The sequence below is a fragment of the Gobius niger genome, assembly GCF_951799975.1.
Source record: "Gobius niger genome assembly, chromosome: 4".
Classification (NCBI taxonomy): domain Eukaryota; kingdom Metazoa; phylum Chordata; class Actinopteri; order Gobiiformes; family Gobiidae; genus Gobius; species Gobius niger.
Window position 1 is genome coordinate 24,316,545 of NC_136855.1, and position 16,625 is coordinate 24,333,169.

Below are 16,625 nucleotides of genomic sequence, written 5' to 3' on the forward strand. Positions count from 1 at the left end.
TAGGAAAAAAAATACTTCGTTTGCTGCTCTACTGAATATGAAAATATATCAAATAAACTGTAGTTTTCTACAAACAAAAAAACACGTGTCACGATGTTTTGGTTTGGTACCATCTTCTGTGGCTTAAATGAACATCACATATTAGTCGTCTGATGACACATTTAAAACTTCAGCATGTTCCCTGCACTAAAGTATCTCGTATCTCGTAACTTGTTTTGCAGTAATCCCTCTGATAAAGTGATCCAAATCGAGTGTTCATTTATAGCTTGAGGTGGTTTTCATTATGACGGAAATACTGCCACCATGTGGTAATAATGTATACTGTAAGTTTGATGAATAAGACAATGAGGAAGTTATAACTCAAAGCAAACGCAATGATAAAGTGCCCAAATGGATACATCACGGCAGCATCAGTCATTATATTTCTGGTCTTACACAATTAAAAGTAGGTATGACTTTGTAAAGCACACATGAACGAGTTTGAATTTTGTGGGAAATAAGGTCATAGTGTCACTTCATGAAGTGATGGGTTCAGTTAAATGTTTCAGCGACAGAAACATTAATTCTCGCTCACCATAAAATTTGATAAACATTTCAATTCGAGTTATCATACTTCATTTAAATCAATTAAATCTATAAATGTTATTTTGGGCATAAAAATGTGAAAAGAGTTAGAAAGAACGTGTTAAACTGTTTGCGGACTCATGCAAGCTAACTAGCAGCTCGTCCATCTTCTCCATGTTCTGGTGGCTGGTCATGCTGCTCTGGACTGACACCGTCTGGTTCATCAGGGACTGGATCCGAGCCTCACTCTCTCTCTGGTTCTGCCCAGACTGGCTGATGGCAATGATCTGATCTGACACAGTGTTTCCAGCTGGATTTATTAGTTGACCACATTCTGATGAAGCGATAGGGGAGAAAAAAACAACAACATAAATTATATAGCAATCATGAATTAGAAATGTGCAAAATAGTGGTGTGTTTCTTACCATTCTGCATCCCAAACATAAAAAGGCCCGGCTGTTGAGTCTGATTTGGCTGACTTACGTTGCTGCTGACTGCAGTTTGGAACAAAGCTCCTGGCTGTTGAACAGGAGAAGAGGTGGTGGTCTGGAGGTTTGCCACACTATTTTGTGTTGTGTACATAGATGACTGGGCAAGTTCTTGAGCCAAATCCTGCTGTAGAGACGTCATATTTGAGGGAGGCATGAAAAGGCCCACAGGTGTCTCCTGTCGAGTTCCTTGAGTGTTGCCTAGCTGCATGGGCTGCTGGTCCTGAAACAGGACCTGCTGTCGGGGACCAGAGGGATTCCCTAAAGCCATGGGTTCAGCCTGGTCTGACTGGGTCACATTCATCTGGGACATGGGGGGCTGACTGCTAAATAACAGACTTGAGGATTGATCCTGGGTAGACATGGGGTTGCTGCAAAACAACAGTCCTGTCTGCTGTGGTTGTTGTGGGTTAGTGGACAGTGGATTTGCTGAGGGGCGTGCAGGGATGTTCTGAAACAGGGAAGCCTGCTGTGCTGACGGTGTATGTGATTGAGACTGTGCAGGAGGCTGCTGCTCCATGGGACCTCTCTGCTGAATGGGCGAGAGCTGTGTCTGAGCCTGAAACACAGACTGTTCTGGGTTTGGGAGAACATTGAGGAAGGCCATCTGCTGTTGCTGAGGGCTGTTGGTTGTGAGTTGAGAGGAAAGCGAGGTTTGTGGGAGGTAAAGTGCAGGGGTTGAGGGCTGTGGTTCTGGAGACTGCAGTACCGACATGGGGCTTTGGAAGAGTGTAGCCTGGACCTCTTCTTGAGAGGCTTTTTGAAACAGCGAACCCTGTTGCGTCGGAGCTTCAGCTAATGCTGATGAATTGTGAAACATTGGTGGTGAAGGGTGGGAAGGGGTTTGCTGTAGAAAATTTGTTTGAATGGACAAGAGCTCACTGCTCTGGAACATAGGCACCGGCTGCTGTGGTGTCTGCTGGAAATGAGGCGCCTGGCTTGGAGCAACTTGAGGGGAACCCTGCTGTTTGCTCTTTCCCTGCACAGCATCCTGAAACAGGTCACACTGCATTTGAATCTGGGACTGAAACAGCTGTTGCTGCAAGTTCTCCAAAACATGCTGTTGCTGCTGAAGCTGTTGTTGCTGGATCTGTTGATTTTGGAGTTGTTGTTGTTGCTGGTGTTGTATTTGCTGCTGCTTAGCCAGGGAGTTGTCAGGTTGGTGAGGTAAATTGCAATAACCTTTGGCTTTAAGCTGTCGCACAGCCTCCTCTAACTGGGCCACTTCATCTGAAGGGAAGGGCAATTGTGGTGCCTGAGGGGCAGCTTCCCCACAGAGCCGGCCTACTCCAGAGGGGCCATTGCTAGGCCTGTCCTGCCCTGCAGTCTCCCTCGGCTTCAGGAGAAATGACTGAGCGCCTTGTTGGATCAAAGAATCTCCAGTGGACACAGAGAAGGAGTTAGTGGGGGCAATGTCCTGTTTTTTAATGGTGCTTAAGGGTTCTGTGTTGGTAAAAGTCTGGCCTTGGTCCAGGTCGCCAACAGTCTGCTGAAGACTACTGGAGAATGGTCTGTTCTTGTTAAGATTGCCAGTAGCAATATCTGCATTTGCTTGTTGTGAACACAGTCCACTCTGTAATCAAGACAAAAAAAGTCAACAAACAAATACAGCAATTGTAATTGCATAACGGCAATTGAAAAGATACCTTATATATTCCAGCGCTCTGCAAGTTACTGGTTACCTCCATTGGGGTGATATCTTCAGTCTTTACCAAAGGTAACCTACTAGAGGGTGCTAAAGCGGTTTCTAAAACGGAGTTTAAAACAAAGTTTAATTGGTGTTTATTCAGCATTTACATGCTATAACTATTGATGGACGAACCATTTGGATTATCAAAAGAACAAGCCTTGGTTGGTGAAGGTATTTCCTTTTTCACAGAAACGTCTGCCTTTCCTGTAAATAAAAACATGTATAAATGTTTTGATTTTGCTCTAGTCCAAGTCCATTTAACATGATATTGGTTAAAACTTTTGAACTGTAGATAAAGCCTCTGAGCAGAATAATTGGTTGCTTACAAAAATCTAAGGAAAATGGCACAATAGTTACCCGACTCAGGGGTGTACGTGAATGACTGAATGTCATTGGATCTTCCAGCGTTGGTCACCACATACATTCCCACACAAACTGGACAAGTGATGGACTGGTTCTGGTATGGAGGGACCTTTACTATTAAGTGGTTCTTAAAACAAAAGAAAACATGTATTTGCAACATTATTAATAATACCAAAAAAAAATGTTATGTATAAACATTATTGCACTTGTGCAAGACAAGGCTTAATCAAACATAGTTTGCTGCATTGCAAGCACCAACAATGACTAAAATTTTACTCAAGAGACTGATTAAAGGAAAAAGAAGGAAGAACAATCACAGACATATTTGTAATTTTTATACAATGCCAAATGCTTCACTTGGCCAGTTGAGATGCACTTAAACTATACTGTTATACTGTATTACCTGGTGAAACAACTCCATGTCGATGTCAGCCTCTGCCTTCCATGAAGTTTCATCTTTAATATAATATGATCAGATATACAGTATTATAAATAAAAAAACATATTCATTGAAGAGTATTTCAATCTTACCAGACACGTTCTCTTGAAATATGACTTTTGTGTCTTTAAGAAAGTTCTTTCCAATAATAAAGACTTCTTCACCACCTCTCACAGAGCAACTATGCAGAGACTTTTTAAGAATTTCAGGAATCCCTGCTGGTTGAGCTGCAAAAAAATATTATGAATATTTAATTCAAGTGGGCAAGGGGAAAAAACAGACGAAATTAATGAACACATAGCGGGGAGGAGTTTACAAAGCACAATTTCTCATCTGTATGCCACCACCACATGCCTTGGATTACCAGCTGGATCACCATAAACAATGGAGCCTCACATTGCTATTGTTTTGCCTCTTCCTTTGAATATTCTTGCATAAAAATCTATACACAATCAAAATTCAGGTTGCAATCCTTTTGCATATGTGCCTATATTACAAATACAGAAAGCTTGTGCTCTGTGACCCCAAATTTTACATCTGACACTGATGATTGATGGCTTTTCGGACATTTTTATTGCACACATTAATTAATGATTAATTAATAAATTCATATCATAGCGTACAGTTAACTCTTCACTCTAAACAAAGTTTAGGTGCAAACCAGAAGTGATGATGCTAGTCACATAGTAGTCACATGTTTATATGTGATCGAATCTATGGCCTCTTTTTCGGTATCAACATTTGGAACAAATTAAAGGTAAAACATCTGACTATTTGTAGAAAGACATAGGAGACTTTTTTTAGTCCAGAAGGCAATAATTGCTACTTTTTTAATTAATGAACATGTCATGATGATTTAGGTAAATTTCTGCATCACAAGTCTGAACAGTTTGACGCTGTATTAGTGAATGCCTTGTTAAACATGAATGAATTGCCGCTCTCTTACTGCAGAGTATAGGTGATGACGGAGTTTGAAGTGTGAGCACTGATCCATCAGGACGAGGAATGTTGACTCGGAACACCAGCCGAGCGCGTGTGCTCTTCTTTTTGGACCCTGCAACACCAATACGAGCCTCCACATCAGCATTTCGAAGTTTAAGGATGCCAACACAGTCCACTCTGTTGAAAAGAATAATCAACATTAATGTTGGTTAAACAGCTCATTCTGCAATTAAACAAATGTTTTAATGGGCTTACGCCAATGTCATATTGGTGCTTGGATCTAGAGGGACTTCAATGACAGTTGTGCCTCCGATGTCCACTTCAGTGCAGGCTGTAGTGTTGCGTCCAGTAACTCGACATGCCTGATAAAATCCATGAGGTTTCACTCGTCCAGCATCACTAGCCACAAAAACCTGTAGAACTACAGGTTCTGTTACCCCCTCCAGCTATTTCAAAACACAAAAAAGCATTACATTTAAAATATCATGTGCATGAACTTATTTTATAAAATGACAATGTGCATCACTCATAAATAAAAATTAAATTCTTATTTAATCTTTCTCTGCATGTCCCATGACATGCTTCTAGACACAGATAATGGCTTCTCAGTTTGAAACAAAAGTAAATATTACTGCCTGACAAAAAAAAGTTGCCACAAAAAAAGGTCACACGCTCTGATTTTTTGTTGGACCGCTTTTAGCTTAGATTACAGCATGCATGTGCTGTGGCATTGTTTCAATAAGCTTTATTTCCATCCAGTGTTGCATTAATATTTCACCAAGATCTTGTGTGGCTACACATGATTATTATTATTATGATCTGGACTCTGTGGTGGCCTGTGTGAAAATGATATCTCATGCTCCCAATGTGAGCCCAATGAATCCTGGCATTGTCATCTTGGAATATCAGGGAAGAGGAAAAGAAGAAAACCTTTGATGGAATCACCTGGTCATTCAGGATGTTCAGGTAGTTATCCGATCTCATTTTATGGGCACATAGTTGCTGGACCTAGACCTGACCAATTCCATCAATTCTAGATCATATCAGTGCCCCCACAGGCTTGTACAGTAGGCACTAGGTATCAGGGGTATCACTTCACCCGCCTCTCTTTTTACCCTGATGCGCCATCACTCTGGAACAGGGCAAACCTGGAATCATCAGATCACATCACCTTTATCCATAGCTCCAGAGTCCAATCTTTATGGCAAACTGAAGCGTCTTTTTGCCTCACTGATTAGGGGTTTTCTTATGGCCACACAGCTTTCCAGTCTCAAGCCTGTGAGTTCTCATCATAAGGTGCTTGTGAAAATACTTTCCGATTAAACATAGCCCTGAGTTCTACAGTTGTTTTTTCCCTTTTTGATTTTGTAAAACATTTAAGTGATCGTCAATCGCAATCATTTGGATTTTTTGACCATGGTTCTCCACTTTCCTTCCTGTTTTTAATAATATGTTGGGCAGTTACTCATCTGCATACATGCTTTCTCTTCTTGATGCATGGCAATGATTTCACACTTCTCAAATATACATCTTTTTCACGACCACGGGATGTGCCTTTCGACATGGTTGTTTCAGAAATGAGAAGCCAAGTTGCGTTGAAACATAATTTTAACAGCTGAAAGCCAATCACTCAGCACCAATCTGCTTTGTTAAATCAGGGCGGTGACTTTGACTTTTTGTCAAGCAGAGAGTATATTAGAGATACTAAAAGAACCATGTCAGCCTTTGTGACAAAGCATATGTATACATCTGGGGTACTTTTTTTCACATTCTGTACGGTCACCTTTACAGTGGGAAATCCCTGTTGAGAGCGGTCTTTCACGGAGCCCCTGCTGCCTTCAGTCAGATAACGAGCTCGATGCTGGGTCTCGGGCTGGACCAGGATCTTCAGCTCCTTCCCTTCACTCCTCACTGGATACTGCACTGAAAGAGTTCCTCCTTTCTGATTAGATGTTTGCGTGCCATCTTCCGAACTAGAAGAAAAGAGCATTCACAGTGTAATTTATATGATCTTTATTCTACCAGGAAAATACTCTTACTGTCTACTGTACGTACAGAGGGAGAACATCCAAACTCCACACATAAAGGTCCTAACCTGCCCAGGAATTGAACCTGGGATTACGCGATGGTGGTGAGAGCAATAACCAGAGCACCAATGAGTGAACAGTGTAATGGCAAATACAACATTGTGTTGTTAGTTACCACATCAGCACCAACAGCTATTGTGTGATTTACTGCCAAAGTCGTAGGATCTACAGTGTAGATTAAGGACGCCCTCTATCAATAATATATAATATGTATCCCATCCACTTTTCTGTTCACTTGATTTAATGTGCTTATTCTGGATCTGTGTGAGAGTGGAATCTGTAATTCGCTGTGGCTAACCATTGTTTGGACTTCAGTATCCTGTCCCTCCCTCTGCTCTGATCTATCCGTGTTTCATCAGTTGAAATGTGGTGGGAAATATGCAGCCAACACTTTGTTGATATTATAACTGTGCAACACTGAACTAACAATCATGTGATGGCAGTTATTCTGACAGCAATGCCAATGTGCCAATGCATACAACTGAACTGTGCAAGACTAGAGAAAGTATTGAAGTAAAGGATCGTGATGTTACGTACGTCATTAAGAGTGATTAGTTTATTCACCTCTTTATCAAACAGTGTCTTTTCTTGACATAAGGTGTTAAACAACAAAAGGGTAAAACCAACCTTCCTTTAGGTCCAGCTTTGTCAGGGCCAAGTTGAGAGAGGACAAAGTGAGGGCCTTTAGCACTGTCTGCATCAAACACATCCAGGTTAGACCCCTGTTTAGACTTAGGACCAGGCCTTTGACGAGGGGTACGTTTGCGGGATTTTCGAGGCACTTCTGTGTTATCATTGTAGGAGACTGTACTCATCATACTGAAGTTAGACAGGGAGTCCTCCATCCAGATGCTGTTGCTCTGTTCTGACTCTCCAAATGTTTCATCTTGACATGACATACGACTATTATCCAACAAATCTTGAGGAGGTGGAGAGATGTTCAGCACTGTTCTGCGTTTTGAAGGGGTAATTTGGTGCAAGTCCTGGGATGTAACTCCTCTCGCTCCTATGTCACTGCCTGCCCTGCAGTTAGCACCACTGCTGATGTTAACGGCATCCTCCGATCCAATCCCATCTGCAGGAGGTCTTCTGCTGTCTTCATCCGGCTCAACATTGCTGCTGTATGTTGCTCTCTGGTCACTAGTGGGATGCATGGACGAGCTGCTAGAAGGTGAGATGGCACTGCAGGTGCCTTCGATGGTCATAGAAGACATTATATCTACAGCGCAAAACATTACAACATTAATCAAGGCTTCTCAACCATTGGTGGCTAGCAGTCCCATTTAGTCCATCTTTTTAAATAGGACTGTGTGTTTTTTCATATATATGTGTGGAGCATTGTATTTAATTTGTAAATAAATCACAATCACATAGTTTGTAATAGAATAAAGAGTGAATGTCATAAGAGATGTCATTATGACCCCATTCTTATGAAACCTTGAGTCAATATCTAATATTGCATTTATGATTTGAATTTTAAAACATAAATATTACAGTGCATGCCAAATCAGTTTTTCTTGTTTTGCTTTTTGGACAGAGTCCAAGAGTTGGGACTGAATGTAGCCACAAAGACAAAATAAACAAGCTTCTGACCTATGAAGCAGAGAACTGCAGACCATTTTAAATGCAGACACTCCCTGCTTCAGAGGGAACTTCCTGGAATAAAAATAAGACAGCGAATGAGCAATAAGAGCTGAACAAAATAATATCTTCAGATTCAAAAAGGGTATTGTTGTGGTAAGAAAAAAATGCTCCAGCCAGCTCACAGGTGTAAGTTCAAAAAGATGTTTGAAGGAAATATGTTGGGTTGTGGTTATCTGTAAAGGGTATGCATTAATGAGCTCCATCGCTGTCGGGGGGGAAAAGTAAATGAAATGATTTGTGACAAACACATAAATTGATCAACCATTTTTAGTCAGTAACAAAAGTATTTGTGACTCCAATTACATTGTCTTCAAGACGAGAAAGAAAAGCATTTTTTTCAATTTTAAATATAGAAGTTTGATATGAAGTTGCAGCTAAAAACAAAAGTCAAATTGTACATGTTAAAACCTGTTCAGGCTAAATACTGACAGATCACAGTCACAGCTGCCAGTATGATTGACCTTGAGCGGCAGGTGTGCGTCTGCAGGTACAGACTGTTGCTGCTGCCCATGTTGGGGGTTGGAGAAGGCGAAAGCTTGTACCTGAGGGTAGCGCTGCAGAAGGTGGTGATCCTGCCACTCCACCACTCTTTTGACTCATAACTTTGAGCTTCTGTTGACTGGGGGTTTGCAACAGCCACTGTTCAGGAGGAGGGTGATACAACACCTCTGTGAAGAGAAGAACAATATGCAGTATAAAGTATAAAACTGTCAAGTTTTGTCTATTGTGGTCACTGTTTGACACAATAGACCCATATTGTTTATTCAGCTGATGGTCCAATAAAAACTGGAATATTGAGTTTGAGATGTCTGCAGCATGGTGCAGTTGGTAAACAGAGGCCCATATTAGTTGCATATATATACAAAGGCCTCTACTCAGAGAGTGGGGGAAGGCCTTGATTCAACAGCATGACAACACTTTTACTAGCAGCCTGACTCAACATCCAAATATTATGGTAGGAACTTCAAGCGGACATTACAGTCGCCTGAATCTCCTCTGCCAACTGCCAGCTTTAATTACTTGCAGATGAGTCCCAGGGTCTGGTGTGTATATCAGATACTTAACCCTCCCATTGTTACCACATACAATAGACAAACCTAGGATGTACTGACTCCAATCCATGCCCCTTCATTCCTAAACCCCTCCTGTCTTTTGCAGTGAGGTTTTAAAAAGCGGGGAATGCTGGTTCCCAGAACAGGAGCTTAAGTCTGGAATCAGTAAGACCTCATACACAAGGCTCCAGTGTGTTGTTGGCTATTTGCTAAATTCTCCAAACAAAATCACAGTTACACATGCATAAGCACACACCTCCCACATCTCAGCAAAAACACTCTCAGCCTGTGCGTCCACACGTAAAACACTTAACTCCACAGTCTCACAGGGCTAACTCGGGGACAGCACATGCAGCAACATGTGCTCGGAGGGAGAAACCTTTCCAGTAAACAGATGCCAACCACACACAGAAAATATAGACTCTTCCTTCAGTGGTCTTAGGGACTGTTAAAAAAGTCAATTTTTTCTTCAAGCATAAGACTAGCATTGTGTTTTTATACAAGAGAACTGTAAGATGCTCAATCTATTGCCAGGAAGTGAACCAGACTGTTTTCATTTCAATTTAAGACTGCAGCCATGTTGTCCAGACCACTGACCACTGTGGAAAAGACACTTTCTGTTTGTCTGGGATATTTAGCTCAAACCAGCAAACCTGAATAAATAATAATAACATTTTGGAAAAAGGATAACAAGCACAAAACTAACATACATGTCCAAATATTCATTCGTTATTAAGTGAAGAGTTATAATTTTTCCTGGATGTGTTCTTACCAATAGCCCCTATGTTTATATGGTAAGCTGTACAGGAAAATTGTGAAAAAGAAGCACTCACCAAGTGAATGGCAGGATTTACACTCCCATTCATTTGCCTGACATTCCTGCTGCCTGCTCTTACTAGCCTTGGCACTTGGGCGTGGCACTGCTTTGGCTGAGTGACTGATATAACTCCCCTCTGTCCCCCTGTTTCACTCTACCTAGTGCTCTCCTTGAGACTGCTTTGTTTACTGTGCGCACAGACCCTTCTCTATATTTCAACCTGCTCAACAGGTTAAGGCCTTTGTCATGTGAAATCCTGTTGGACAGAAGATTAAACATTCTAAACATTGTCTTCTTTCCAAAGTATTTAAAATTATTGCTCTTGGAGAAATATAGTTGCTCGAATTAAATCAGCTTTACCGTAAAGCCAAACCTCAATTTCTTAATGAGGACCAGAAGATAAAATAGACACCTGCCACACACCATGTACAACAACCCTGAAATGTTTACAGCCAAGCTTACATGAAGGCTGCCAGGGACTCCATAGTAACACAGACTAGGGGGACAAGTCCTCAGAGCAGTGCAGCCCTTGTGAGATTTGTAAGCAGATAGAAGTGGGGGAAAACATTTTTACATAGCATGAACAAAGGAAACACAATATTATCTGTTAGAATAGTCACTGGTGTCACAGACTGACTCTGTAGCTCCTGACTCTCTGCATGATACAACATGGACATTCCCAATATGTTGTCACTTATTTTCAATACCTATCTACATAAGCTTTCTTTAAACCAAAGGGCATAATAAAGTCTTTGCAGCATGTCAGCAAGTGAAATTGTAAAATTAGCCACACAAGGTGAAAGGGGAAGGCATGATATGTTGGAAGTTTGTGATTTTGTAATTTTGATGACTACTACATCATTCTTTCATCTACTGTCAGTGACTTAACTCTGAGGAAGTATGCACGGCCAAACAGGAATTTCAACATACAATGAGGAAGTGTTTGGTGTAATCTTAACTGTGCAACATATCAACATTGGACAAAAAAACAACAGTGTTTATGCAACCATATGTTTCAGTTATTGGAGTCTTGTCTAATAAGCATCCATTGATCAATTTCCTTATAATGCAGGCCATGGTTAAACTCCAGCTCTAACTGTAAAGCAGTCAGTCCAGGCTCAGAGCAGGGAACTCTTTGAGTCGAGCCCATCTCGAAGTGACGAGGAACAACCTCCAGGCATCAGTTTACATGACTTGCTTTCAACAAACACACACACAACGATTTCGACTTCAAAACAGTCCAGAGCACTCCCCCTGCTCCAACACGGGCAATGGGACTGACAGTCAACAAACTGTAACAACAATAAGGAATAAACAAGCCATTGAGCTAATAAGCTAGGAAAACGCCCACAGTTACAAACAGTCCTGAACAAGTTTTTCAAGAAAAAAATGCAGCATTTAATGCATTCAGTCGTCTTTCAATATAAAATCACATGCAAAATTTCACTTGCATTTGCACATGTACATGAACATCATATCTGAACAAAACACAATACTGTACATTCTGGGGTCACTAATTAAAACCCACAAAAGGGCATCATTGCTGCATTGAAGTGTGCCTGCATAGAGCTTTGTCACTAACATCATCCCTTCAGCTCTGTGTTCATAGGTGCAAATGCACTTATCAGAGAGGGCGACTACAGAAAGCAGTGGAATTCAAACAATTTACAAAGGACACACAGCGGCTTGTGCACAAGCACCAGAAAATGTCCTGTTTACACATAGGAACTGGAATGTGACCCCGACACACACAGTTAGTTTATGAAGTCCATCACTTCATAAGTCTTTTTGACAGTCAAAAAATAATTTAAAAAAAATAGAAAAGTAACGCACACCAAAAAATCTTAAATGAGGTGTGGATGAAGAGGCAAAACTCTCAACTCTTGACATCTGCAATCTGAGTGTGTGATGCTGTTTTTGAATATTTCAGTCATAAAATTATACCCAATGACAGAAAAAACCCACTAAAGACTAAACTAATATGATTTAGTAAACACCAATTTGAATATGAATTGCTCAAAAAAAATTTATGAATCTTATGAAAAGTGAAAAATCTTATGTACAGCAATATTTCTTTGATGACACAGGCCTGGGCTTGCTGGGAAAGCGGGAAGAGGCTCTGTCATAACAGACTATGACGTCTAATTCAAAATCTCTGAGTCAACAGCCACAATCGCATGAAGCAATCGACTCACACAATACTAGTATGGCATACAGCTTTGAGCTAGAGTTAAAGATACAGATAATATAAAGTATGCTTTGATCTGTAAGGGCTGGTAGCTTCCCTAAGATCTAAAACAACAACAAACAATATTCCTATGTCATACTGCTTCATTACCCCCTTAATTTTAATTTTGATGGACATGATAGCAGGCCTTGAGCACCAGAGCAATAGAGGCCCAGATCTATCACACCAGACCCCAGGTGTAGACTGTGCAAAGAGGCCAATGAGACAATCCAGTACATAACTGCAGGGTGTAAGATGCTGGCAGGGAAAGCTTACATGAAGCGCCATAACCAAGTGGCTGGTATAGTGTTCAGGAACATCTGTGCAGAGTATGGGCTGGAAACCCCAAGGTCAAAGTGGGAAACACCTCCACCAAAGGTGGTAAAGAATGACCGAGCCAAGATCCTGTGGGACTTCCAGATACAGATGGACAGAATGGTAATGGTGAACCAACCGGACATTGTGGTGGTGGACAAAGAGCAGAGGTAAGCCGTTGTGGTCGACATAGCAATACCAAGCGACTTTAACATCAGGAAAAAGGAACAAGAGAAACTAGAGAAATACCAGGGGCTCAGAGAAGAGCTGGAGAAAACCTGGAGGGTGAAGGCATCAGTGGTGCCCGTGGTCATTGGGGCACTCGGGGCAGTGACCCCCAAACTGGAGGAGTGGCTACAGCAGATCCCAAGAAATACATCAGACATCTCGGTCCAGAAAAGTGCAGTTCTAGGAACAGCAAAGATACTGCGCAGAACCCTCAGGACCTGGGCTTGGAGGGAAAAAAAAAATGTAATGTCACAGATACAACTCCCCAGCTGCTGGTAAAGACCTTAAACTTTGTAACTGCGATATAATGTTACTGAAAATAGAATAGTTTCCATTCAAGTAGTGACAGTGCATAATGTCAATGATGTAATTAAGTGTTCAATGGGCAGGGTTCACTATACCAATCTGCATATTATGTCCTGTAGAAAATCAGTCAGGTCACCTTAACATGCCTTGACTTGTCTGTTGCTCTGGGGGCTGTAGACTGACTCAACAAGTGTGGCTCATCTGATCTGAAATAGGATGTCTCAGATTCCACTCAAGATTTAAAGCCTGCAAAAAACATTAAATAACACAACAGTATTCAATATTCTTTTCCCCACTAATTAATTGATTGGAATATAATGTTCTGCTATTGAAATGTGTGCATCTTAAACTTAAGTTGTAATGTCCCTATACATATGGCATCATAAACACTCTACAACTTGAAGTTTTTCTTTGAAGCAAACAAGTCCAAAATGCCTCGACCAATTATAAACACAAAACACAAGGCGGCGGTAGATTTTGCATTTGGCAACTATACCGTAAATAAACAGATGAAGTGTAAATGACATGTCCTCTGCTGCTTCACAGAGACGGGGCACGTTACGGGGGAATATTCCACTATGGTGCCCGACGACAGAGACAGATAAAATTAAAGCTTTATGGAACAAAAACAGGATGCATCAGGAAAATGCCAAGTGCAAAGCTGCGACACAATTGAATCCTGAAAGTCTTGAAAGGAAGTGCAAGATGACTCAGAAAAATGAAGCACAGGATATTGAGATACCACAATTCAGGATGAGGAAAGTGAGCTGAACTGTGTAACATGTTCCGCTGAAGACTGTGTGCATGCTCTAAGTAAAAAATAAATAAAAATCAGAACCCTAGTATAGAAAAAATATAGAGGCTTCACTTGACCTAACAGTACATGATGTACGAGATCTTTACATTCAAAGTTACCAGGGTTCAATGGCACTGTTTCAACAAAAACTGAATATGATATGCTTCTCACCAGGTGGACTGTAATAACCCACTATTGGGTTACAACAACTGCTGAGTGTAATTTACTTTCTGCTGTTTCACTATGCAGACAATAATAGCCTGCTGTAAAATAAACATTTGCTTTGTGGACATTTGGTTAAATAATCACATCAACTTCTGCAAATGTTTACCTTTTGATTGGGGAAAGGAGATTTTTATTATTAATCAAACATTATCAAGGAGTTACACAAGATAATGCACTAGTTTAAACTGGAAGAAAAGGGGATGGGAAAGAAAAGGAAAAAAAGATTTAACCCAGGACTTGCTGGTTTGGACAAAACAGACAGCTTAGACAACATGGAACAGGAATGAAAGAAGAAAAACATATAAAATGGAATCACAGTGTAACTACAAAAGGTTTGTGTACCATCAGTAATGCGTTATAATGATCATTTATAGCTAGAAATCTGTTTTGTCAATCAGTGGACTCCCCTGAAAACGAGATATGCTTCATCCCAAGTGGCTCTTCCTCTTGAAATAAATAAAAATTCAAGGAGACAAAGGTCAGTCACACCCATCAGAGAGTCGTAGTTTCACTCCCCTCAGATTCATGAACAAACCTTGTACAGCAAAAACAACAATGTGAGTTATTTCTTATGTTATGAAGCAATGACAGAGGAATGAATTTAACCAGTTAGACGCGGGTCATGATCTTCAACACAGTCACAGGTGCGCAGTAAATACCTGAGGAGGCCCTGTTTCGACCAAGACCTGATTAGATGTTTTATTGGGGTTTGGTCAATGTTAATAATTAATGATAACTGATTTAGAAGAAGCAAAAAGGAAATTGATCTCTTACTGCACTACTGTGTTTTCCGTACAGATTACCTTCTGAACTCCACTTTGTCCTAAGTAAATGATCTAATTACATTTTCATAGACTTGCAGCTTTATAGGATTACATTTTAGAGTGGTGCAGCTTTCCAAAGCCAACACGTAAACATCAGAAAGCTGTTATTAATTCTCAAACAAATGAGGCTGCAGTGCATGGAGTAGTCTTTTACAACTGACTTCAAGTTTTGATGGCACTCCAAGCTCTTGTAAAAATATTTCCAGTAGGCTCTCAAAGCCAGCTATAATGTTAACTGCCTCAGGTTAAACGTTACCCTAGATGTCATGTCGCCACCATATCATAACACAACACATTTGAAGTCAGGACCCTTTTGTTAAGGCCATTTTAAAATGAGAAATGCTGTATTATGTGAACATTAGTGAATGATTGTGCTTTCTTGTGATCTTTTTTGCTCCCTTTTATCACATAATATGAACAGGCTTTCAATGCAATCAAGTGTTTCATTCTCATGCTGCCAAGTTGACTTTACACAGCCAAGTCAATATTAATAGAGTGCTATTTAAGCCCAGGTTTAAACACAGAGCAGCAGCAAAGTTAATCAGTGACCAGCCTGTGGAGGGGCAGAATAGAGTGAGACAAATATGCAGAGAAGTGCACTTTTACAATAGTACACTCACTTTTATTTGGTCATATAGAAACTAGCCATTTCATTGGAAACTTTTGGAGGTGTGACTCTACTTAGTTAGAAACATGACTCTGCCTGCATTGCATATACTTCAAACATTGTGAAGTTTTGGGACTCACACATTTAAGGATAGATTTGGTCAATGCGATTCAAACACAATCTTTTATTTCTCTGCTCGCACGGTTGGAATATAGGGTTTGGCTCATCCATGGTTATAGGCCCATTAACCTGTTTATTTCGACTCAGCAGCGCCACTCTGGATCTGCCAATGCGTTAGGGGGCGGAGGTAGTTATGGCTTCATGACGAGACGTGAAAAGATAAGAGAACGCGTTTCGTTTGAAGAGGAAAGAAAGTAAACTGGTCGGACCGGTGCTTACCAAGAGGTCTCCGGCTGCCCCTTCCTACTGTGAGAGCCCAAGTTTAAAAGTGAAACAGCCTCCAGATCTCATGCGATAATAGGTAAATGTTTAAGAGTTAATTGTCATCGGCTTTATGGTATAATGTCTGCAAACAGCGGATCTACAAGTAGGTTGGCACAAGCAGATAAAAAAAGACCGGCCATGATTCATGAATGAAATGTCCTACCTGTAGCGTACGACGGCGTGGGAGATTTCAGGTCGAGTTCCCCGCTGACGAGCGCCGTAAAGTCAGAGGGCATCGCAATCCCTCCGCGTCAAGAAATTGGACACCCAGAGACTATCACCACGTGATGAGCTGAACTACCGTGCTTCTCTCAGCCTACGCAAGTTCAGAAAGTTAAGAGTTGTGTTCAGACAGCACAGATACAAAGTGAGCCATGCAGCTCTGAGCCTGTCTCCGCTGATGACTCTCACTGTGGGCGCCTCCAGCGCATGTTTGTTGTTGTTGAATGGAGCCACGCCTCTCGTGACGATATGCAAAAGAGGTCGCATTTCATTTTGAGGGCATAGATAAGCGGCCTAATAAACGCATTATTTTCTTTGTAGTGTAATAAGAATATCAGATCAAGG

The 16,625-nt window shown here is 41.0% G+C and overlaps 1 protein-coding gene across 2 annotated transcripts; it reads right to left on the minus strand.

The window, feature by feature from the left end:
- Positions 1 to 162: 162 nt before the first annotated feature.
- Positions 163 to 16,454, minus strand: nfat5b (nuclear factor of activated T cells 5b). Of its 2 annotated transcripts, none has more exons than XM_079555264.1 (13): positions 16,222 to 16,454; positions 8,760 to 8,885; positions 7,201 to 7,792; positions 6,270 to 6,459; positions 4,742 to 4,932; positions 4,491 to 4,663; positions 3,637 to 3,771; positions 3,509 to 3,561; positions 3,100 to 3,232; positions 2,875 to 2,946; positions 2,699 to 2,799; positions 990 to 2,625; positions 163 to 898 (listed from the first exon to the last, which is right to left on the minus strand). In XM_079555264.1, exons 1-13 carry the CDS (start codon positions 16,292 to 16,294, stop codon positions 672 to 674), a joined length of 3,702 nt encoding a protein of 1,233 aa, XP_079411390.1. In that variant the 5' UTR covers positions 16,295 to 16,454; the 3' UTR covers positions 163 to 671. The 2 variants fall into 2 exon arrangements, with proteins under 2 accessions (XP_079411390.1, XP_079411391.1); XM_079555265.1 differs by lacking the exon at positions 16,222 to 16,454 and adding an exon at positions 8,167 to 8,229 and having other exon boundaries at positions 164 to 898; positions 8,760 to 8,832.
- Positions 16,455 to 16,625: the final 171 nt, after the last annotated feature.